Here is a 24,767-nt window from a genome sequence, read left to right on the forward strand (position 1 = left end):
GGAAATGTTTTGTGATTTTCCCATTTCAGCGACTTGTGCATTCAAGACATTCACTTTTATCAGTATCTTCCCTGGGAATCAAACCCACAACCTTTTCGTTGCTACAAAAACATAATATTCAATCAGTTGATTTTTGTTTTAAGGAATTTATTAAATTAAAATATTGATTTAAAATATTTTATTAGCTCATTTGTGGATCTTCCGAGAGAAAAACTTGTTTACTTTCGGTTTTAAGGTAACTTACTACGTTCAAATGCCTGGAACAGGCAATTTGGTTTAATCATTTGTAAATAGAATTTCATTTACAGTATGTTATTAAAATACATTTTTGTGTATTATTACACTGGGTCTGTCAAAATGATTTGCAGCGTCTGGGTTACCATGTGTTATTAGTTTTGATCGTTTTGTTAGCTGGGAATATCATACCTTGGAATGTTGCGATTGGCCAATCAGAATCAAGTATGCCAGAGCACTGTGAAATAATAAAAAAATCCTGCACCTGGTGTGCGATACAAAAATTCCATGTAGTCTCTCAGCTAATATAAAATACTCATAAAAATATAGTCACGTCATGTTAAAATGTGGTTTAATAAGGCATGTCACATGACTGTAGACATGTAGCACAAATACTGTACTATAATTACTATAATAAACTGTGATATAGTTTGACGGTTTCATAAAATGCACGCTGGCCTGAAGTTAACTTCTGCACTGTGTTTGGTTATAATATAACAGTTTATTTCATATTTATTTTATATTAATATTTTATTGTAGATTATTTGTATTAAATTAAAACTACATAACAGTTATAGGTTCTTACAAACTTACTGTTTGTTTATGTTGTTACCACTGAAACCATCTATAATCTATATAGTGTATAAAGAGTGTAGTTTATATAGAGTATAATTATTTTTAATTCTTTACCGCTAAATTGGTTCTTAAACAAGCCAAAGCTGGATCAATGAGCGAATACAGATAAATAAATTGAAATGATCAAAAACTCATTCCAGTGCTGTGTTGCAGGACATCCGCCCTATCTAAACTTGTCCAATCCAATTACTGGAAGTAACAATTGTGTAAAATGTTTTACTTTGAGTATATCTTGACACACTGCATGCCACATCTGTTTAAATGTCACTGTTAATTTATTTCAGCATAAATCTGTTTTAAACAATGCTGTTGCGCCATCTACTGGTGCATCAAAAAGTGAGAGACGTGCCCTGTTACAATCACTCAATGTTTTTTCTAGAAGCATTTCAAGATTAGAATGGCTTTCCTTTAAAGGCGGGGTAACCGATTTCCGAATTACGCTTTAGACAACTGAGTCGGGCCGAGTACCAAAACAACCTTGTAGCCAATCAGCAGTAAGGTGCACAGTGCACAGGACAGACATTAGTTGAGCCGAGTGCTGACGAAAGCGTAAGATGGGGGTAGGGGTGTGTTTGTTTTGGTGATTTGAACATCAACAACGGCTAAGAGAAATCAGACACCCCGCCTTTAATCATACCCTGAACAATAATACAACATAGGGGTGGGTGAAAAAATCGATTCACAGATTTCCAAAAATCGATTTTCTATTTAAAATCACAATTGTTGATGTTGTCGGAATAAAAAAGGTGAAACTTTTTTGTGAGAGCGGTGCGGCACCCGGACAGTCGAGAGACCGCACACCTTAAGCTCAGCAACACTGGCTGTGTCTCGTTTCATAAGGCTGCCCCTTGTGTCCTCTAGAGGGATCATCCTCTAAAGGATGCGGTATAGGGAGGATTCTAAATTTAGAATTAAACGAGACGTCCTTTGTAGGACATACTGGCAGAAAGGAAACAGGAAGTACCACGTTGCATTGGCACACCTGACAAATTAATTCAAATGATTTCTACATGATTTGAAGAGGTAAAAAGTTGTTTACTTTCTACCCTAAACAATGCCAAATGTACCATTTTTTGCCTTACTGTTTTAAAACGTTTAAAAATCACTAAACACTTGTAAACCTATTTACTACATATGCCTGCTAAGATTAAAAAAACGTGACACAAATTGTAAACTGTTAACATTTAAACATCACAGATTTGAATGAATGTGCAGCTGCTGCCGTTTATTCAAATAACAGACGTTGGCCGACGCAAAGAATTGTGGGTTATCTCTAGCAACGAAGGATACACCTCATGTATCCTCCGAATTCTCGTGAAAGTAGGTCGCATTAGAAGGGTGCATACGGAGTGTCCTACCTGCTTTTATGAAACGAGACAGCCTCGATGACGTAGCAGCCTTCGAATGAGTCCTCCGGAGGACGCAGCCTTACGAAACGAGACACACCCACTGATGGCGGGGCTAAAAGAAATACACCCCGTCCCATTTTTAGCGAGGGCAAGTTTTGGGAAATAGTTCGGATTTGATCAACTCTATGGTAAGAAGGAGCTTGACAAGACGTATGCAAGCTTTGTAAAGCGAAGGTGAAGTAATTAAAATCTAACCTCTTCACTAGCGCAGCCCTTTTTGAGCCTATACGTGAAAACCCACTGTTGGCACTAAAATGGCTGTAACTCATGAATTCTTTTTTGAAAGAAGAAAATTAGCAGATTATTGATAAAAAAAAGAAATCGCAAAAAAATGTAAGTGATTTTGCTATGTTATTTGTAATAAATAAAACTATGAAAGCTTTGTTTTTCTTTTATAAATGTAAATATATATGTAAAACGCATTCAAAATAATTACAGATCAGCCCCAAAATTTCATAAGTCAAAGTCTCAAGGATCACCAATTGTTGTATCAAGTTTGTGTCTGTGAGTTTTTTAGCTCCAATATTGCAAAAATCCACTAGGGGGCCCATATGCTTTCCATTGGTTTTAACACTTGATCTGAAATTTGACCACAACAGACATTGATATGCTTTTTTTTACTTTACCAATTAACAGACACAATGAAAAAATACACAAGCACAGAAACAAAATAAAAACAATACATTTGTATGAAACTATACTGTGAGAAGGGAAAAGACAAGCCCACTCTTTAAAAAAAAAGAAACAATTATTCTTCCTACACATATTATTCTGTAAAACGATGATGAAATATGTTTATATGATGATATAATATTTGTCACAAAGATTTTGCATGTGAATTCTTATCTTATTAAGTAAATCAGCTGTCCCGGATATGGGACGGCGCCAGTTAAGGGCCTAAACATATCACATCTAATTTTGAGAAAGAATCGTTAAAATTGAAAATTGAAAAACCGTGAATCGATTTTTCATCGAATCGTGACCCCAAGCATTGATATGAATCGAATCGTGAGGTACCAGAAGATTCCCATCCCTAATACAACAACAATCTGTATGAGTTGTTTTTGTTTGGTATTGTATTCTATTTGGTATTGTATTGTTTCTAAACCAAGGGTTAGAAGTCAAGGTTGCATTTGAGAAAGCAGTCAAGGTTTTTAAAAACATTTTCCTTTACCAGAACAAACGGATGAAGTATGTTAAAATAAATTAGGAGTGCTTTGAAAAGAACATATCAAAGCTAATAGCTGTTTATTTGTCCATCTATGGAATTTTCTTCTACTGATGTTTTCTGAAGTGAAATAACATATGTTCCTCTCTCTCCCCAGTGAATTCGGTCTTTCCTACCTCCCTCTGCGCACCAGCATCGGCCTGTGGACGGCTTTAATGTGCATTGTGCTCGTTGCCACAGACGCCAGCTCTCTGGTGTGCTACATCACTCGATTCACAGAGGAGGCCTTTGCTGCTCTCATCTGCATCATATTCATCTACGAAGCCTTGGAGAAACTCTTTCAGCTGGGAGAGATGTTCCCTTTCAACATGCACGACAATTTAGACAATCTCACATTCTACACGTAAGGCACTGTCCTGTATTGTACTGTGGAAATAAAAGGGCAAATGAGAATAGAGGAGGTGTCACAATGTAACAGCTATGCGAATGCTTATATACGCTTAGGTCTTTTTAAAAAAATGATAAAAGTTTTTTTTTTCAGGTGTCAGTGTTCACCACCAGCTAATATCACACAGAACATGATCCAGTCATGGAATCAGTCACGGTTTACTCCCGATAACATTACTTGGAGTGAGCTAGACGTGCCGGTAAGAGTTTTAATGTTTAAGCAGGACTACCCAAAGGATGCTTTGACTAAATATGTTTAAAACGGTTAACCTAATTTGATCTTCCATTTTTGAATACCGAGGACCACAATGGAAATAAGCCTTTGGCTTTTTTGTGTATTCTATCCTCGACAGTTTTTTAAAATGTGTATGAATTGGTCTTTTGGGCTTGATTGTACTTGTTTTAATTTTTATTGTCAAATAAATCAAAGTTTTTTTGATCAGTTTTTAATTTGTTTTTATTTTATTTTACTTATATAAATATAATATAAATTTAAATATTTACAGTATATTTTATTTTAATGTTGAAACATGTTTTGTTTTTTATGTATATATATATATATATATATATATATATGTAAATGTAATCAATTTTGATTTTAGAAATGTATATGGGTAGTTGACAAATAAATCTGTAAATTTGTCCTTTGGTGTGACAATTTATTATATTTTTTCTAAATGTTTGCTTTCATAATTTACTTTATATTATAGGCTAAATATATAAATAATAATAATATAAATAATCTATTATTAAGATATGTTAATAATGTTATATTTAGAAAGCTTGTTTATATGTATTTCATCATACATAAATATATATATATAATTTAGAGAAAATATTTCTTTTATTTTAACTTTATATTATAGGTTAAATATAAATATTAATAATATCAATAATATATTATTACCAGTTTGTTTTCTAGTTTTTTTTGCACCATAGGATACAGGGTATATTTGTCAACTACCCATATTTTCATTGTTGTTAATTGATTACATTTTGTTCATTTAATTTTCCCTTTATTAAAGACATGCAAGCAGCTCTATGGCGAGTTTGTTGGTCCTGCTTGCGGACACAGCGGACCGTATATCCCTGACGTGTTGTTCTGGTCTGTCATCCTCTTCTTTACCACCTTCTTCCTGTCGTCCTTCCTCAAGCAGTTCAAGACCAAGCGCTATTTTCCCACTAAGGTCAGTGGCTCCGTCCCTTCTGCCTAAATGTGTGCTGCACGTACAGTGTAAAAATCTGACGATAACTCCCTGTCCTCTGCAGGTCCGCTCTTCCATCAGTGACTTTGCAGTTTTTCTCACCATCATGATCATGGTCTTGGTTGATTATTTGGTGGGCGTCCCGTCTCCTAAATTACATGTCCCGGACAGGTTTGAGGTGCAACGAATGCAATTTTTCATTTATTTATCTGTTTAAACAATTTAGTAACCATGTTTAGTAAATGAATCAAATGTATTTTTCTACGGCTTAACAAACAAACACTTTTAGTATCATCCTTTAGGAATCAGCATTTCGTATGGCAGTAACTTACTGTAATACTGTATGTATGTGTAACCAAAACAGAATCTTGATGTGAGTGTATAATGATGTGATAGGAGCGAAAATTGTCACTTTAGTTGTAAAGTAACAAGCAGCCAATGAGGTTTAGCTGCTTTTAATCCACCCTTTCTGATTCTGTTGTCTGTTTTCCTGGTGGACTTTGATTGTTGATTTAACCTCACAATCATGTTTTTATAAAACCAAACAAACCGATGATGTAGGGTTTACAAAATATCACTATCATCAGTAAGGCCCCATCGAAAAGGTATATGTACCTTTAAAGTAAGTTTATGATGAAGGTTCATGTAAAGCATGTTGTGTTCTGACCTACAGCCCACCTCTAACAAGCGAGGCTGGCTGATCTCACCCCTGGGCGACAACCCCCTATGGACGTTGCTGGCGGCAGCCATTCCTGCCCTGTTGTGCACCATTCTGATCTTCATGGATCAACAGATCACCGCCGTGATCATCAACCGTAAAGAACACAAGCTCAAGGTCGATTCAGCTCTCCATCCGCTCATACCAGAGCTGTTTAAATCTCTGGTGCTGATGGTTTCATTCCCCTGCAGAAAGGCTGCGGGTATCACCTGGACCTTCTGGTGGTGGCGGTGATGCTCGGCGTGTGTTCTATTATGGGCTTGCCCTGGTTCGTCGCCGCCACCGTCCTCTCCATCTCTCACGTCAACAGCCTGAAGGTGGAGTCGGAATGCTCGGCCCCAGGAGAGCAGCCCAAATTCCTGGGCATCCGTGAGCAGAGGGTCACCGGACTGATGATCTTTGTACTTATGGGTTTATCTGTCTTTATGACATCCATTCTAAAGGTAGTTTCATTAAAAAAAAAAAGCGCATGCTGGATCAATTTTGCATTATTGGAGTTATATAGTATATATTGTGTAGCATATATTGACTACTATTCAACTTATTTCCTCTAGTTTATACCGATGCCTGTGTTGTATGGCGTGTTCCTCTATATGGGCGTGTCCTCTCTCAAAGGCATACAGGTTAGTTGAGCATCACCACAGAGGTGATTGAATATAAGAATCTAAATAAATGCCCCAGATGGATTTCTAACAGCGCTGGTTTCGTATGCTTCTGTCATTACGTGTAGTTCTTTGACCGGATTAAGCTGTTTAGCATGCCGGCGAAGCACCAGCCAGATCTGATCTACCTGAGATACGTGCCATTGTGGAAGGTTCACATTTTCACTTTGGTCCAACTCACCTGTCTGGTGCTCCTGTGGGTCATCAAAGCTTCTGCGGCTGCCGTGGTCTTCCCAATGATGGTGCGTCTATATATGTTATGAACTTAATGCAATCTTATTGCTAGATTATATTTAGAAATGTGAAAATTATTTTGTACAGGCAGTCAGATTGCAGTTTCTTATGGGGTTTTTACTTGTGTCTGTTCTAGGTTCTGGCTCTGGTGTTCATACGGAAGCTTCTAGACTTCTGCTTTACGAAGAGGGAGCTCAGCTGGCTGGATGATCTCATACCTGAAAGCAAGAAGAAAAAGGAAGATGACAAAAAGAAAAAGGCTAAAGAGGTACTGATGCTCTGTGTGTTGCGTGACTATTGCATAACTGATCTAAAGGTTGGACTTCTTAATGTGATGCTACCTTTGAGTCCCGTGGGGATAATATAATACATGTATAAGAATATTAGAATATGTAGAATATTTCAGAAACTTAAAGGGGTCTTTTCAAAGCACATCCATTTTAAAATATTTGTCTACCCAGGAAGCACAGTTCATGATGGAGGACGTAGGCATAGAGATCCCCTGTGATGGTGGAAATTACTTGGGTGATCCTGTAAAGGCCATAAAAATCAGGTTAGTGATGGAGTTCACTGTTCACAAATAGTTTGAGGTTGAATTTGACAATTATTGCAGATAACACCTTTATTTGTTTCATGTAAAATCCCTTTCTGTTCTATTGAAAGTTTGTTTTGGTCATTGCCCATACAAAGGCTTATTTTGTAAGTTTATGCAACTTGTTTTCCTCCGAGACAGATCTGACAGCATAGCCTCTGGCACGTCACATGAGGAAGATGCGGGCCGAGCGGTTGGTCTTTTGTGTATTTGCAGGCGTGCTTGTGTTCCCTCTTTATGGCTTTTGGAGTTAATCATCACTTACGGTTGATTAACGCAGAATACTCTGATTTTAACACAGCCGTTCTCGGCGTGGTATGAGCATGGTCAAGAGTCTCTGAATGCTCATTCATGCTCATACGTTGCTCATGCATTTACAGCAGAGGGAATCCTTTTCCAATACAGAAAAGCTTAAAGGAATAGTTCACCTACAAAATGAAAATTCTGTCATCATTTACTAACCCTGTTGTCATTTTAAACCTGTGCAAGTTTCTTTCTTCTGCTAGAAGATATTTAGAAAAATGTTTGTAACCAAAAACCGTTGGTCCCCATTGTCTATTGTATGGACACAAAACCAATGGTTTTAGGTGACCAACCAGTTTCAAAATATGTTCTTTTGTGTTCTGCAGAAGAAACAAAGTCATTTCATTTCAAAATGACAAGAGAGTGTGTAAATAATAACAAAATAATGACTATCCCTTTAAGATGCTTGTTGCTTACAGTTCACCACAGACACTTTTAGTCCAACACATTAAAGGATAAATTCCCTTTAGAATTAAAACTTTATGATTATTTACTCACCCTCATGCCTTGATTTATTTTGTAGAAACTAATCCAGGGTTGTGGAGGAAAACCACAAATACACGGCTTGCACCCAACCGTGTTGCGCGTTCACGACTTCCCGTAATACGTAATCACGTTGGAAAGTCACGTAAGTGGATGTACCGACCCATTGTTTATGAATGGTGAGAAGGAAGACCGTTCAATTGTTACTGGATGTTTTGCGAAACATATTATGTTTTTGAGCCAGATTATTGTTTAAAATGGTCCGTTCGTGTGCTTACCCGGGATGTATAAACCCCAGACACGTGAACTTTCCAACGTGATAACGTATTACGGGAAGTCCTGAATGCACTACACGGTTTGGTGCAAGCTGTGTATTTGTGATTAAAAAGTACAATTTTGCTTAGAAAATGACTAATTGTTTTGCTAGAAGACCCTAATTCATCTGCTGGTGTCGCGTTTAGCCATTTAAAGCTGCGAAGAAACTGATATTTGGACCTCCAATCAGGTTGCCCCCCATTAAATCCATTATATGGAGGAAGTTCCGGAAATGTTTTCCTCAACAACCTTGGATTAGTTTCTACAGAAGAAATAAAGACATGGACGTCTTGGATGACATGAGGATGCGTAAATAAGCATACAATTTTAATTCTAAAGTGAACTTCTCCAGATTCATTTACATTACGTGGTAATATCGGATGATATATGATTTGTGTATGATATTGGACTAAAACTAGTTCTCTATTAGCCTGTTGGGGTTGAATTTGCAGTTATCTTTGATAATTCCAGTTATCTTTAGATCTCTCAAAGATGGGTTTGTCTTATGATGATTTTATGCATCTCAAGTCAGTTATTCAAACATAAAGCTGATTTTGAGTTGCATAAACATTGTTGATTTTTCCTTGAGAGCCACTAAGGTCAAGGGTTTGCATTGATTTTCTTTTGTTTGTGCAAGGTCTTCCAATGTAAAATCTGTTGACTTTTGATTATCTGATGTGATAAAGGGTATTGGCCTGATTTAATAATTCCAGATGGACTCGAGCAAAGATTTGCTTTAAGTACTAACACAGCAAGAAGCGATTAACAATTTGCCCTCGAGGAGTCCTAACATATGAAGAACTACTTTCCCATAAATGCACAATCACAGCAACATTAATTTTTCTAAATGTATCACATTTTAAGTAACATGCAACACAGAGGCTTCAGAATAAGATATGTGAGCTGAGAAGGTTCAGTGTGTTTTTCATGTTTAAACGATCGGATGGCCATCAAGCACTTTGCTGGTGAACAGAAAGAGAGACCCAGTCTGTGGAATAGTTTTTATGTTTGACCAGCTGTAAGTGCTGTGATGTGTCTTTTCTGCAGTTCTGACCCCTCTGTGGTTAACATATCTGATGAGATGGCCAAAACTGCTATGTGGAAAGCTGTTGCCAGTGCCAAAGTATTGAAACCTAGTATCAGGTAGCTATTGATCCGCTAACCTAACTTCTGTTTTTAAGCTCTACTTACATCATAATACTCTGACTTTCCCACAGTGTTCATATCTGTTTTCTCAGTTTTATTCCATCTTCTCTTTGTCCTGGGTCTGTTGGCGCCACATCTCGAAAAACACCCATGATTTTGAACAGAATACAGTGCCTTGCAAAATTATTCATCCCCCTTCATCCAACCTGACAGAGTTTGAGAGAAGTATGACAGAAAATGGCCAAATGCAGATGTGTAAAGCTTGTCACATCACACCCAAAAAGATTTGAGACTGTAAAGGTGCTTTAACCAACTACTGAGTTAAGGGTATGAATACTTATGCAATGTACTTATTTATGTTTTAATACATTTGCAAAGTTCTAAGTCACAAATCTGTTTTTTGTTTTGTCATTATTGTGCATGGAGTGTTGTAGATTAATGTAAAAAAATCACTTAAAGTAGTTTAAGATAAGGCAGCAACATAACAAAATGTGAATAAAATGAAGGGGGATGAATACTTCTGCAAGGCACTGTATGTAAACGGTAGTGATCCATTGTTTTTTTTTGTAGGACTTCACAGTTTTTTATTTTAAAATTCTTTTAAAAGAAAATGACAATTCAAAGAGTTTAAACTTAATAATGTAAAAAATTTTTGTGAAAAATATTGCTTTCTTTATTTTTTCCACTATTTAAGTATTTTATTTTCTTCTATTTCCAATACTTTTTTGTAATTCAGAGACTAGGGAATATTTCAATTAGAAAAAATAATAGTTACATTTTTCAATGCTATTTCTTGTGGGGAAAAAAAGGTAAAATATGAAAATCTTTCACTTCCATCTAACTTTAACAGGTATTTATACTGTTGGGAAGAATGTCTTCAGTGTTATTGTTTGTGGAATGCTTTTGCATGTTTCTGAAATGTTTTTTTTTTGCATCCTCTGGTGTGGTGATAATTCAGGACGATTGTGCAAAGTTATTTTTTACATTTTCTCCCATTTTTTTTAGCTGTAAAGAGAAGACAGCTAGCATAAGGATCAACGTGGAGGATGATCAGGGGAATAAATGTGTGGACACAGAAACGTCATTATGAAAGCCAACAGTTGCCATACAGGCTCTCTGGTCTGTAAAAGTGTGGCTCTGTTCTTTGGGCCCTACCAGCCTGCCTAAATGAAGCCAAAGGTAGACACACGCCTGATAGAGGGCCAAACAATTACTTCCAGGTATTTATCAAAGTTTTTGTTTTAATATCACACAAATGAGCCCTTTTTATTTTGTATCATTTGTTTTTAATGTGATTAGAACATAGGGTACATTATGAGGAACCCAGAATCTTAGGTTTCATATTTTATGTTTCTTTTTCTCACGATCTAAAGACATGGAGTCTTTTAGATTTAGTTTTACGTGCTTTTTTGTGGTACCATGATTTTCAAATCATCACCTTAGACGTTACGAGATCTATTTTTAGTGCATTAAAATGCTGTTTGTCAGAGTGCTGCTTTTAAAAGAATGCACACATAAGGAAACGTCTCATAGCCAGGTGATGAAAGAACTAGCTGGATGACTGACTTTTTAAAAGTATTATTGTACTTTAATAGTAAACTTTCCTCCAACTGAAGGCCTGACAAATTACTTGAACAATTATATAAAAGATATACTAATCCTTTATTAAAACAGAAATACGAAAATACAGGTGAGAGAGCACAGAACGGGAACAAATTCAAATCTTCCAGTCCCTCTGTGGATTAATGTTTAAATTCATCGTATCAATGTTGCTGATATGTGTTCGCAATGTATATTGCTTCAGATTGTGTTACAATATCAGTTTCCCCCCTCGTTTTCATGCGTTTACATTGTTTTGTGTTATGAAATAGAATGTTCTATTGTTTAGTAATTATGATTTTTACAATGTGTTATTGGATTAATTTATTAACGGTCATGTAATGGTCAAGTTCACAGAGGCGATAGGGCAGAAGGAAGACTAGTGTTGTTGGTCTATCATTTCTTTTAATTCCTGTTACTGGTGTTACTGTGCACTTTAGGGAGGCTTGCCATCACGGCTATAGGCCTGAAAACAATTTATTTAATGTATCTACTCTAGAACCGTCTCAGGAACCTCCTTTTGCACTCTTTCCCCACATAACTGTTCCTATAGAGCTATTGGTCGCAGCTATTTTTCACTTTAAGAATGCCCTCCTCTAAGCCCTCTTTTAATGCTTGCCTTTTAATTTTACACTGGACAGAAAAGTGATAGCAGACACTTTTTGTCACCTTTTTTTAAGCCGGATAACATTTTTAAAGGCTACACTTTCCCAATATTTATAGTACATTAGACAAATTTTCTTTTTTATTTTGATATTCTTGTTCTGTACATGTACTTTTGAACTAATTTAGAGTTGGCTTCGCCATGTGTTTACTTATTGATTTCGGTTGCAAAATTGCTAGCATATAGCCTGCCCCATGCTCTTAAATTTGATCCAAAAGGACATAAATCTCCAACTTAAAATGAAATACCTCTGACTTCTGTTTTTAAACGTCTAAATGAATTGGTTTATTAAACACTTTTTCATTCAGTTTTCATTCAGTTATTAATACTGTGTTTGTGGCTAAAGAATAACTGTGAGGAGAATCTTGAAAACAACAATTGACATGTGATCTATTGTCTAGTATCGTCTCCACGTTAGGACTCCGAACAAGTATTGCTGCAATAGTGTTCTGCTGCTCAACATGTATGTACTATGTCCTGTATGAAAATGAACTGTTCACTGTTTCAGCCCAGTTCAGGCAAACAGACCTTGTGAACTGGCCTTATAAAAAAAAAATGTAGGAGAGTTTTGGATTTGTACAATATAAATATATATACTGTATACACACATGGGAGGGAGTCATCTTTTGTAATGTTGATGAAGTTGTTTATTGTTTAAAACTAAAGCAATAAAACTAATGTTTCTGTTTTTTCTGTCTCTTTTCTTTTGCATATACCTAATCCCAAATTTTAATTATTGGTTTTAATTAATTTAAATATGTTTTATGCTTAATTTTTATGATCTTAAAAATGAGGGAAATTAGTATTAAGTTATACAGCCATTTCAAATTTATTTTCAGGTTTTCTGAATTTACTATTTATAGTGTTCAGGTAAAATTATCATTTTTTGTTTGTTTCTGTGAACTACTAACATTTCAATATTTCTCCCAAATTTCAAATAAAAATATTGTTTCTGTTATTTATTTGCAGAACATTAAAACTGGAGAAACAGGTCAAAACAACAGAAAAGATGCCCTATTTTTTTCAGACCTCAAATTCTGCAAACAGTAGCCTAATATTTGTGCATGTATTTAGGAAAAGTTCAAAAAATATTTTTTATGTGATCACCTGGATTTTTATCACAGGTTTCATGCGTATTGTCATGCTGTCAGTCTTTCACATTGCTGTTGGATGACTTTGTCACCCCGAGGTTTGATTTTGTTGAAATTCAACAGACACTGGACTGGAATGGCAACAATACATCTAGAAATACTGGTTAAATTAACATTTGGAATGGTCTCTTAATTTTTTCCATGGCTGTAGATGCCTATGGTTGATGTTGTTAGCCGTATTTGATCATTAAAATAAAAATAATCGTTTTTGATAAAGTAACCGGTGGTGACTTCAACATCGTGGCACGCTCAGAGCTGTATGAACCCATTAGTAATGTGCACTTTTAAATAGTCCCAATTCCACGACTCCAAAAGCCTTATGTCAGAAGTGGGATTTGAACCCACACCTCCATTTGGAGACCAGAAATCTCTGAACCTGAGAAGGCTGAAACCCCTTGAATCTGGCGCCATTCTGACTAACTGTTAACTGCAGCGAAATGATCAATAATGACCTCTCGTGTTTGCTCTTTTTTATGTTTATTTAATCTCTGTTACTTCGTCATACCCGTAACACATTAGAATAAGGTTGTGTTTTTTTAACATTAGACAATAATGAACTAAACGTATTTAACATTTAGTATCACTTTTAATATTCATTCGTGCAAGTTGTTGTCGTTGGATTATTTTTAAACTCGTGAGTTTATATCAACTCGTACATTTATTTTGCAAGTGATCTTTTCTTCCAGTGCTAAAGTTACTGCTCATTCTATCTATTGCTCATTCAAGTAACTTATGTTTTTTAAATATTTATACATTAAAGGTGACACAATTGGGGGTCTTAAGTATGGAGCGATTTTAGTCTCATTAATTATTCACGCGTAAAACAAGATGCACACATAAACAGTTTCACATAAACAAAACCTAATTTACGTGCACAAAGTATACATATTCATATCGTGCTCTCCACGATTATGATTGGTTGAATGGTAAAGTTGAATCTGATTGGCTAAAGAGTAGGACAACCCACGTGGGAGGGGTTGCGCTGCCAGGAGAGTCTCAAAAAACACATCCAAGGTGATTCACACGTGAGTGACGATTTGCACATTCACATAACACGATAAACGTGTACATTTTAAACTTTCGAAATATTTGTGCACAGTCGTATGTTTGCAAAACGTACTTTATGAGAAAATAGTTTTGTTTTACGCACGTGAATTGCTTTTTGTAAATGTATATTTATACTTTGTGCACGTAAATGAGGTTTTGTTCATGTGAAACTGTTTACGCATGTGTGTATCTTGTTTTACGCGTGAATAATTAATGAGACTAAAATCGCTCCATACTTAAGGAATAAGTGATTTAATAACGGTCTGCTTTTTCAAAATCACGGTGCCGTACCGCGGTGTAAATGCGCATCTACATAAAACAATAGGCTTTAATCTTTAAATAGAATTATACAAAACTTCTTTTTAAAGGGTGGCAAAAAACGTGCAGAATGACAACGCGAGACACAGCATGGAAGCGCGTGCCTGACGTCAAATACAGTACGTGAGACTGACAACCCCACAGATTCATAAAGCCTGATTGATTCTGGAATGACTTCCGAGCCTTGTCAACTGATTCAGTTCGCAACTTTCTTAAATCACTTAAAGGCTTCAGAAAGCTAAAGGGAACGGCAACATCGGCCTGTCTGAATGAACAGACAAAATTCAACTGATTTATTTGAGAAAAAAACAACAGTGAAATGCAAGCAAACTAACACTTTCCACTTGCTCTGTTCAAAAATGCATACAATTCAGTAGAAATTATTTTTTCAAAGTCATACGGCTGTACATCACCATCAGATTCAAAAACAACTTGCAAAGCGACACAACATGATTCAAATAAAAATGTTTATTCAGAGGAAAGATTCACAAAAGGAAAGGCTGAACATATCAGATAAACAGATAAAAAGGACAAGAAGAGAAATGAGTCCCTGAAGACAGTGAACATTCCTAAACCTCTACACTTCATTAAGATTCCTTTAATTGTACATGCAAAGGACACTTTAGATTTAAAACCGAACACATAGTATAAATGAATACCTATGGCAGTGAATACTGACTGTATCATTAAGACCACTAAACCCATGACATGAGAAAAACATTGCGCAATTCAGTTCATTGCCTGTTGCTGTTTCCTTGTTGCATTGCACTGACAGCTAGGAAATGAGAAAAACACTCAACACTGGAATATAAACTTCAATACCGGAGGGAGTGACATTGAAATGTTATGGAATGAAAGAGTTGTACAGTATTGGTCTGCTACAAAGGAAAATTATTTTTTGACAATATCTTTAAAACAAAATATTTCACAAAACCATACCTTACAATAATACAAAACATTGACCATGATTTCCGCACATAAAATCTTTACACAAAGTAACAAGCAGTTACGGATAAACCCTGAAGTTGGTAGATTTAAAAAATAACACTACAAACGGTTCAAGTTTAAAGGGGTCATATGGCGCGAATACGTGTTTTTCTGTCTTTGGTGTGTTATGAGTTGCCCATGCATGTATTAAAATGAAAGTGTCGGAAACAAAAGATGCATTCTATCTAAAAGAGAATGCTCCCCCAGACCTGCCTGAAACGCCTCATGTAACCACACCCCCACAAATCCAGGTCAGTTCGTGGTATGATTTGACTAAGACCGCCCAAATGTTTACTCAAGTAAGGTGGGCGTACCTGTCAGTACAAATGCTTTGGATCCTGATGTTCCAAATATGGTAAGAGGCCTTACATTTACGTCACACGCTTTCAGTATTCGACCAATCACTACGCACTGGTTAACTGGCCAATCTTAATATGACCCCTTTAAAGCATAGATACAACTTTTTTGTAGGTCACTTTGGTAAGACAGCATCTGCCCAAAATTATTTTTTTTTACTTTACAATAAAAGGGGTCCAAGGATTTAAAACCACCCGCAGGTCGAGCCTAAAAAAGCTGAAATAAAAATTCTGCACAAAAAGTGAGACGATGATGGTAAACAACGCAGAAATCTTTTCACCTCTAAAAGATGTTTGGACCACACAAAACAGCAGCACCCAGGATGGCAAAGATCACAGTCATCCTAATAAAATAAATACATTTCAGTAAGCAGACGGTTTAGGGGAAAATGGTGATTCAATACTGACTGACGATCTGCTGTGAATCACCACACTTAAACATCCGTTACAGCCTATCAAAATAAAACGGATTCTAAAGTGTCACAAGCAGGTCGCGAGAAAAACAAGACTGACCTTTACAAAAATAATCACTGCTGTGTATATACACCATATCAAAGACACAAAAACAGGTTCAACCGAGTAAATAAACTGCTGTTATCTGATATCTTTTGCTGTTTTGGGAACCCAAAGGACTTTATAAATACTGTTGTGAAAGACAGTGGAGAAGTGCGGACGAGAATCCTTAGACATCAAGGTACAAAGTGGCACTTTTCCAGCATCTTGAGGGTCCTCCACATCCCAGATCTCAGGCATACTGCAACCAGGCCTGGAGACGATGACATAAATGTGTGAAATAAAGGAATGGCTTCACTCACATGCATCAACTTCATAATTTATCATTAGGTTTATGAACAAGCAGGCATTTACTTGGTGCGTCTGGTGCACCATGAGTCCTCCAGGATGAAGTAATCCACCTGCAGCTTTATTAGGCTTCTCTTTACTACCTCAGGTGGCTTTCGGCTGTACATGGCATATACCATCTTTGTTCTTTCTCTGAATAACAAGAATTTCAATCACACAATTGGTATCAACAAATTGTTAAATTAGTTTAGTTGGATCATTGTCTCAAAAATGAAGTAGCAAAAGAATAAGGGAGACAAAATATCTACCTCAATCCTGCATCCTCATAGTGCGGATGATTCACGATGGCTCTGCCAGTGGATAGTTTTACACTTGCCATGGTGGGCATAGCACCAGCAAACACAGCATCTAGCCAAAAAAAAAAAAACATTACATAGAAATCACATGCTGTAAAGAAGACATTTAAGTTACAGTATCTACATATCTAAAATATGATTTGCTTAATTACAACAAAATTACTCACTAGGGCTCGTGTTGTCCTTAATCCACTCCAGAAGCTCTTCTTGTGGAAAGTTACTGAATTCTCCTATAACGCCCCATTGACTCTGTAGGTTGGTGACTCCTTGAATTGCCATCATGGACAATATTGCAACAACTACCATTTGGAGTTTAAGCTTCTCTCCAATCCAGCCAAACAACTGCGGTCAAAGCCGAAAATATTTTACGGTAAAAAACCACCAGGTGATAGAGTTAACCACAAGCTTGTTTCTGAATGATTAGCTTCTTTGCATTACCAAAAATACTTTTAGGGGATGAGCATTAATGTGATATTGTAAAATAGTAAGCGCGGGAAGGTCACTGATAAAGAGTGAATGTTTGGATGGTCACCTGTCTTGAGCAGATTAAACAGGACACGATACACATGTGAGGAGTGAGAAACAGCTTCAGTCTCATGATGAGCACAGCCAACACCGCAAAGGCCAACAGCTGCAGACTGTGATACACCAGCTAGACACACAACAACACACAACCATGGGACCCTGTGTATCTAAGTGTCTAATTCATCTTCATTTAGAATTGCAAACAAAAACGACAACATTCCTTACAATATTAAAGCAATCTTACCACACCCTTTGCCGAAACGTGGGCCCTGAAATTATGGAGAGAAAAGTTTAGAACACGTCTGTTATTTTTATCCGGCAATTATTAAGTACTTTAACCATTCACCAACATAAACTGTGTTTTTTAAAAGTATCATTAATTTCTTTACTATAGTGATAATGTTTTTTATTATAATAACACTATATTTTATTATGATTTGGCAACCTAAAAACTGTTCTAAAACAAATTTGAACTGTTCAAATGTAACCAACATGGATTATGGTGCCTACAAAAACTCACTGCTCGGTTTCTTCATCTTCTGACTTGTCTATCCTTTCGCTTCTGAGAAACACAATAACGTCTCGTATCATCTGTAGTCGGGAAGTAAAAAGGGGAACCATATGAAGGGGTGCTCTGGTACGCAGACTAAACTCTAAACTGACCGACGCCAAATAATTTAGTAATCATTTCATTTAGTATCAATTTGATTATCTAACCAAAACACAACTCACCCATCCAGCAATGAAACCCACAATCAGCAGGTTTATTGGAAGCAGCAGGGTTTTGACATACCGGTAAAGAGTCTGAAATACACAATGACAAATATTGAAGAGGAAACTGAAAACCAAACAATAAGAACAGAATTTACGATATGAGATCACGTGACAAACCTCCACTTCGAGGAAGTCAAACTCGGCTGCGCATGTGTACATCATTGTGTCAAAATCTTTGTAGCTTGTGAACTTGGATTTGATCAGACTGCTGATATGAGCCTGTGACAAAAGCAAAATGTTTAATGGACTCCTCAGGCTAGAGCAAACATCACCACACGGTGCATACCGCGGTTTTGATTTTACTCACATCATCTGATGCTCCAACAATCCTTGAGAGCATGAACTTCAGGATGACAGTGGAGACCACCCACGCAAGGCACTGCATGAGCTACAGTAACGACAACAAAATGAGACGTTACTCGATCCATTCAGTGCTGTAGAGCTCAATTGGCATGATGCATCAGTAACTGATGTACTCTTACCCACGTGAGAAGCCCAGGTTTCAATACAGCCGCAAAACAATCCCGGAAAGCAATAATACCCTGAAATAAGAGATCAATATCGGTTAATCTAAACTTCTTCACAGTATGCATTTACAGGTCATGTATTCTGTACTTATTTTGGGTTGTTATTTGGTATGGATTGCCACAAATGAACAAAATTAAACAAATCAGCCTTTGAGGTCCATCTGTCCAACTCACCCAGATGGAGACTAGTGAAGAGGCATAGAAGGACGTCAGCAGCATTGAGTTCCCAAACATCAGAAGGAAACAGACGACCAGAGAGATCTGTGAGGTAAATAAAAAATAATAGAACATAAAAATTCTATTAAAATGAACAAAAGATGGGATTCGAATAAACCCCAACATATTTAATTCTATTGACGCCTGTGTTGCTAGTTATTTGATCAAACAGTTTAAGAATGATTTAAAGGGTAGTATTGATTTTCCTATTTTAGTTTGTTGTGTTGTTTAACAAACAATGATCTCATCAATTACCATGTGCGTGACCAAGACGGACTGCATTTTCGCAGGGCTCAGACAACCCAGTATATATGTAGCAAAAAGAGAAGCCACCTGTGAAACACAGCAACACTCATCACAACTTTCCATTACACATGAAATTGAAAAAGAGAACACATATTTCTGAAACATGAATAATGTTTTACTCAAAGGGATAGTTCACCAAAGATGAAAATTCTGTCATCATTTTCTCCTCAAGTTGTTTTAAACCTGTAAAAATGTCTTTGTGCCACCGAACACAAAAGAAAATATTTGGAAGAATGTTTGTAACCGAACAGTTCCGAGGCCCAATGGACTTCCACAGTAGGAAACAAAACTGGTAGTCAATGGTGCCCTAGAACGATTTGGTTTCCTACATTATTCTAAATATATTACTTTGTGTTCAACAGAACAAGACATTTCTACAGGTTTGAAACAACATGAGGGCGAGTAATGGATGACAGAATTTTCATTTTTGGGTGAAGTATTCCTTTAAGGATGAAACGTTAAAAAAGCCCCAATATGATGCTTGTCCTACACATCCTTTTTATATAATGTAAGCATTTAATTAAGTTCATTAGACAGCACTGATTTAGTTCATGTCACAAGCAGTGGTGACCTCTTTTAGGTCACTCACCTGGGTAAGTAAAACGAACTGTGCGAACTGCCAGGGCAGCATGAAGAACACATTGGAGATACCCAAAGCCATCATAGTATTTCTGCAGGGGTTCCTTGTCCTTTTAAAATCCAAAAATAGCAACACATTAAATGCAAACCTTTTCTAAACATAGTATAATGTTAAGTACCATAGATATCAATGCAAAATGGTGCAAATACAAGAGACATAACACTTTCTGCTAAACATCACGTTTTAACACCTGGCAGCAGGTGTGCTTTTAATAGGCAATAACATCAAATGATCTACAGTCATTTCTAATGGTGGCGTGGATAAAAAGAGCAAGTGTGAAACTTCAGTAACTGATCCACTGATCCGGTAAAAGTGAAGTTACCGCAGGATGTGTGTGAGCAGAAGCATCTGCAGAACCAGGAATGGGTAAGAGAAGCTCTCTCTGAGAGGAGGGGTCCACATGACTCGTGTGCTCTGGTGATTTAAAATAAAGACACAACAGCTTTAAATACTGCAGACGTCTGCCAATGTGAGATCTGGAGAACTTTATATTACCTCTCCGTGGTTGAAAAAGAAACACAAAACTGTCACGGTGCCACCCAGTCGACTGCCACTATAGGAAAATACAATTGATAATGCAGGTGTTTTATTCATAAAAGTGTAACAGCTAAGATGAACCTTTACTTTCTTTCTTTACTGAACAAAGTACATTACTGGCTCTCCTTAGAGATGTATTATCTATAATAATACAAGTGCGTCATTACCTCAAATATGTCCCATAAATGAAGAACAGGCTCATCATTGCCCCATTTAAGACGAACACAAAAGTGACATAAAAATATGCAGGATCTCCCAGACCTGAAGAAACGTCATTGAAGTTGGTACAAAAATCTGTTAGACATATCCTCCTTACAAAATAAACACCCTCGCTTTAAAAACAAAAACAGCAAAAGTCAAAACATTTCAGTGCAGGAATAGCTCTCTGTTGGCACTTTTCCGATGTGTTAATAAGTGTGAATACATTCTGTTATAAATAGCGTGCAAACTATTTATAATGCACACATTTTAAATAAAGCACGGCCAAACTGTATGAACCGTTTAGGCAGAGAAGATTTTACAAATGAGAAGATAAGAAAAAACAAAAAATCAATTAGATTTAAAATGAACTCTCAATAGATATTTGTGCCAAACAAAGCTTTTGTAATACCTTCACAGCTCTCCACAGGTTCTTGACCCTCCCCTCTGTTTATGGTCCAACACAACTTGGTAGAGACTCCAAAGAAATTCATTGTGCTGGTGTATGCTCGGTACCAGCTGGCCAAGATCACCTGCAGCACAAAAAAAAGACTTTGGATCTAAGGCAAATACTGTAGCGTGACAACAAGAGATTGACTAAAAACACAGTGAAGATGCAACAGCAGAGTGAAAATACATCTCACCTCAGGGTACAAGTTGAACCTCTTTAGAGTGTTTATCACCAGTGGATATTCAGTGAGTCTGTCGTTCATGATCATGTTAAGACCTTCCGCGAAAGAAGGAGCCTCGATGACGGTTTTGAAATATGAATAATAAAGTCCCTAAAGAAAGAAAAACACCATCATTTACACCAGAAATGAAGGTTATTTATGTATGAGCCTGTGAGGGATGCCATCATACATCTAGTAATGGGACAATGCACAATATGTCATGGCACATATTGTAAATACATTTATATTGAATAAACAGAAAACAATATTAACCATCTCCGTTCGAAAAGCCATCTCCTTCTCCAGCGATGACATGTGTGAGAAGTGTCTGTCATTTTCAAATAGATGTGAGAGATGATACCTAAAAATACAAACCAGTTCGTTTATTGTAACGGGAATCTCTATGTGTGGAACATAAAGGTCATTTTTAAATGATTTAGAGATACTTACCAGTGTAAATATCCAACAATGAAAGCTGTGGAAAAAACATACAAGTTAGTTTTGGTGACTTTGCTTAGATCAGACAGGCGTCTACGTGGCCACTCTGGGCTCATATCGATTCTGACCAACCAGAACACCCGGTGAGATTGTTTTCCAAATTTCCTATTATGAATAATAAAACAATAAGTATTATTGTTAACTAACGTTTGTGTTCAGTTGTGTTCTTGTTTTAACTGGATTGATAAATAAATTATTAACTGGAAATACTTGAAATTGCACGTAAATCCTCACAATAATGATTGGCTACTAACTGAAGTGAAGTGAATCAAATTTGATTGGTTACTAGCACACAGTTAACACGTGAGAATTCATACATACCCTGGAGGTAAAACTGACAACGTTAGTCTGGTGTTATTTAAGAATAATTTCAACCCCTGAAATATGAACTTTCGACAACTTTTGTGTTTACTGCATACTGTTATATTATCGATACTGAGAAGAACATGCTAGGTGCTAATATCAACCGTTAGCTACCTAGCGGCTAGTAAGCAAAGCCTACCGAGAACCAGCACCGTTATTCCTCTAGTGAAGGCGGATGAACTCAAGCCCAGTTTGTTTCTTATGATCCCAGTAACCGCTCCGTTTTTACTCTGGAAAGCCGAGCCTCTTCCATCTTTTCCACGCCTGCTTTTGCCAGACACAGATTGACTCCTGTCCTTCTCGCTGTTTAGATCCTTGGCGTTTGGTTTTCTCGTTTTAACTACCATTTTTTCAAAATGATGTCCGTAAAGAAGGAACGACAGGAGGTTATGTGTGTGCTAAATCAGTTGTGTCACTCTTTAAAGGGTCTCACATCTGTTACATTAGTCCTGCACAGATCCTGCGCTCTGGGACTTTACTGATCTGTTGAATGGAGCGGGCATCGCCCCCATCTGGACGCAGCGCTCAACAGTGAGAGTGAGTAACCATGGCAACGTATTTAAATGATCTGAGGACAGAAGACCTGATCACCGTGGTAACGTCTCCTTACCCGCACATTATCTTACATTTACATTACATTTATACGAAAATAATACAACGGACTCACCTACACACCAACCACTACGATTTATTAAAGCAACAACTTTTAGGAAAATTAACCCTTGTGATTGTTAAAGATCAAACTTTTTGAATTTTTGTTCAAAACAATGTACACTCAATAAAATTCTAGAGATTGGCATAACTAGAAAAACGTATATTCAATATAAAAAATAACCAAACACTAAGAAATATCTTGGTTTTTTTTGTCTTATTAAAGGCCTAAATAATAATTTTGTCTTATTAAAGACCCCCTGGAAGTCGCCCCTTGGTTGAAACACTTATTTGGAACAGCTAAGGAGCATTGTCAAAACATTTAATGTTAAAATAAAACTATTCATCGGCCAAGAAATGTAGTTCTTCAGAAACGATGAAGAAAGTGGTTGCTAGGCAACACAGACGCAGTGACGCAGTAAAAGTGTGGCTCAACCAACCTTTCAAAGAAGCAACCACTTGGTGTCACTGTAGAACAGCAAATCGAGCGTGTCTGACGATCCTAACACACGTTTGATTTTGACACCATTTATAGTTTATGTCGTAAGATGCATTTGATGTAAATATGAACACGTTAAACGATCAGCGGTATATTTGTTTACGATAAATAATAAAAAATAGTATTTTAATGTTTCATGATTTTAGCAACTGTATCTTTTTATTAGTACTTACTTACACCGGGAACAAATCGTTTTTAAAGAATAAAGCCACACATTTGAAAATAGTGTCTTAAATATTTTTTTTTAATTAAAATTATTTTTACAAATTCTACAATTTCATCTTCAAAACCTTTTATAATGCAATAGATTAAATTGTGGCACCACTCTATATGAGTAGTTGACAAATAAACTGCACATGTGTCCTATGGTGTGACAGCAAAAAATTAGAAAAACAACTAACAATGAAGATAAAGTTTTCTTATGGTATTTTATATTATAAATATAAATATTAATAATATCAAATATTATATTATCAGCCTTTTTTTTCAAAATCTTTGCTATGTCACGCCATAGGACATATTGTCAACTACCCATATGTCAGCACAATATATGTGTATAAGTGGTGAATGTACTGTGTAATTATTTTAAGGTACGACAATATGGTAGAACGATGACAGCTAAAAAAAAGCTGATGGAACAAAACCAACAGGAATGATATGTTTAGATTATTATAACATGCTGAGAAATAGGGCTGGACTTATTTCTGATGCTGACATCACAACCACTTATTTCAACAACTGTCTTAATATTGAAAAGCATCTCACTGTCACTGGGAAACTTGTAATTGGCTACACAAAAAAACCTTATTATAATAGCATTTTAAAGCATGATTAATTACATTTTTCCCTCCAATGAAATGTTACATACTCTTAAAGGGATACTTCACCCAAAAATAAAGATTCTGTCATCATTTACTCACCTTCGAGTTGTTCCAAATCGGTATAAATTTCTTTGTTCTGATGAACACAGAGAAAGATATTTGGAAGAATGCTTATAACCAAACAGATCTCACCCCCATTGACTCCCATAGTAAGAAAAATACTTTACCAATTTTTTGTTCTGTTGAACACAAATGAAGACACTTTGAAGAATGTAGGACAGCAAACAGTTCTGGGCACAAACAGCACTTTTGACAACCATTGTAATTTTTCCTGCTATGGTAGTCAATGGGGGGCAAATTCTGTCTGGTTATAGGCGTTCTTCCAATAAAAGAAATTTATACAGATTTGGAGCAACTCAAAGGTGAGTAAATGATGACAGAATTTTCATTTTGGGGTAAAGTATCCTTTTAATCTCTTTGGTTTATCATATAAATTGTAACATTTCACTTGTTTAAATTATCATATTTTAAATAGTCTAATCACAATGTGTAAGCTGATACAGTCCCAGTCCCAGCCCCACAACCTCCATCATGTCAATATCTGTAGTGTGATCGCAGGTGTGATGCATTGTGTACTGCCTTTGTAGTGTTCTCTCTGTGGCCCTTTCTGGCCTCAGAGCGAATCACTGGTGCTAGACAAAACCTAAATA

General features: G+C 36.4%; 2 protein-coding genes across 6 annotated transcripts in view; one reads left to right on the plus strand and one right to left on the minus strand.

Annotated features, from left to right (window-relative positions):
- slc4a7 (solute carrier family 4 member 7) overlaps window positions 1–12,496 on the plus strand; it is a 48,458-nt gene extending 35,962 nt beyond the window's left edge. For 4 of the 5 annotated variants that reach the window (XM_057339431.1, XM_057339430.1, XM_057339433.1 and 1 more), the window contains 12 exons: window positions 3,605–3,850; window positions 3,989–4,094; window positions 4,920–5,081; window positions 5,164–5,277; window positions 5,773–5,934; window positions 6,009–6,260; window positions 6,372–6,440; window positions 6,548–6,721; window positions 6,850–6,981; window positions 7,175–7,266; window positions 9,454–9,549; window positions 10,558–12,496. In XM_057339431.1, the coding sequence (XP_057195414.1) occupies window positions 3,605–3,850; window positions 3,989–4,094; window positions 4,920–5,081; window positions 5,164–5,277; window positions 5,773–5,934; window positions 6,009–6,260; window positions 6,372–6,440; window positions 6,548–6,721; window positions 6,850–6,981; window positions 7,175–7,266; window positions 9,454–9,549; window positions 10,558–10,642 (1,690 nt within the window). In that variant the 3' untranslated portion in view covers window positions 10,643–12,496. Of the gene's footprint in view, window positions 1–3,604; window positions 3,851–3,988; window positions 4,095–4,919; window positions 5,082–5,163; window positions 5,278–5,772; window positions 5,935–6,008; window positions 6,261–6,371; window positions 6,441–6,547; window positions 6,722–6,849; window positions 6,982–7,174; window positions 7,267–7,446; window positions 7,499–9,453; window positions 9,550–10,557 lie in introns of all 5 variants that reach the window. The other variant, XR_008963328.1, reaches the window with a different exon arrangement.
- A 2,294-nt stretch (window positions 12,497–14,790) lies between these two features.
- On the minus strand, window positions 14,791–22,581 carry dpy19l1l (dpy-19-like 1, like (H. sapiens)). Its single transcript, XM_057339914.1, has 22 exons — window positions 22,226–22,581; window positions 21,676–21,700; window positions 21,499–21,586; window positions 21,199–21,336; window positions 20,967–21,087; window positions 20,524–20,617; window positions 20,315–20,372; window positions 20,142–20,233; window positions 19,769–19,868; window positions 19,129–19,206; window positions 18,832–18,918; window positions 18,613–18,672; window positions 18,438–18,518; window positions 18,248–18,349; window positions 18,089–18,160; window positions 17,877–17,947; window positions 17,601–17,625; window positions 17,364–17,483; window positions 16,999–17,173; window positions 16,784–16,883; window positions 16,542–16,667; window positions 14,791–16,440 (listed from the first exon to the last, which is right to left on the minus strand). The coding sequence occupies exons 1-22, from the start codon at window positions 22,431–22,433 to the stop codon at window positions 16,269–16,271; spliced, it is 2,193 nt and encodes a 730-aa protein (XP_057195897.1). The 5' UTR covers window positions 22,434–22,581; the 3' UTR covers window positions 14,791–16,268.
- Between the last annotated feature and the right edge of the window lie 2,186 nt (window positions 22,582–24,767).

Source organism: Triplophysa rosa, linkage group LG8, assembly GCF_024868665.1.
Source record: "Triplophysa rosa linkage group LG8, Trosa_1v2, whole genome shotgun sequence".
Taxonomy (NCBI): domain Eukaryota; kingdom Metazoa; phylum Chordata; class Actinopteri; order Cypriniformes; family Nemacheilidae; genus Triplophysa; species Triplophysa rosa.

What these genes read in the sequence shown, in the direction of transcription:
- dpy19l1l (XM_057339914.1), bottom strand. Translation starts at nt 22,433, where the DNA reads ATGGTAGTTAAAACGAGAAAACCAAACGCCAAGGATCTAAACAGCGAG. An exon ending in TGGGTTTCATTGCTGGATGG is followed by an intron (nt 17,948 to 18,088) that starts GTGAGTTGTGTT and finishes TCCCGACTACAG; the next exon opens with ATGATACGAGACGTTATTGT. An exon ending in TATGAGGATGCAGGATTGAG is followed by an intron (nt 16,668 to 16,783) that starts GTAGATATTTTG and finishes CTTGTTATTCAG; the next exon opens with AGAAAGAACAAAGATGGTAT.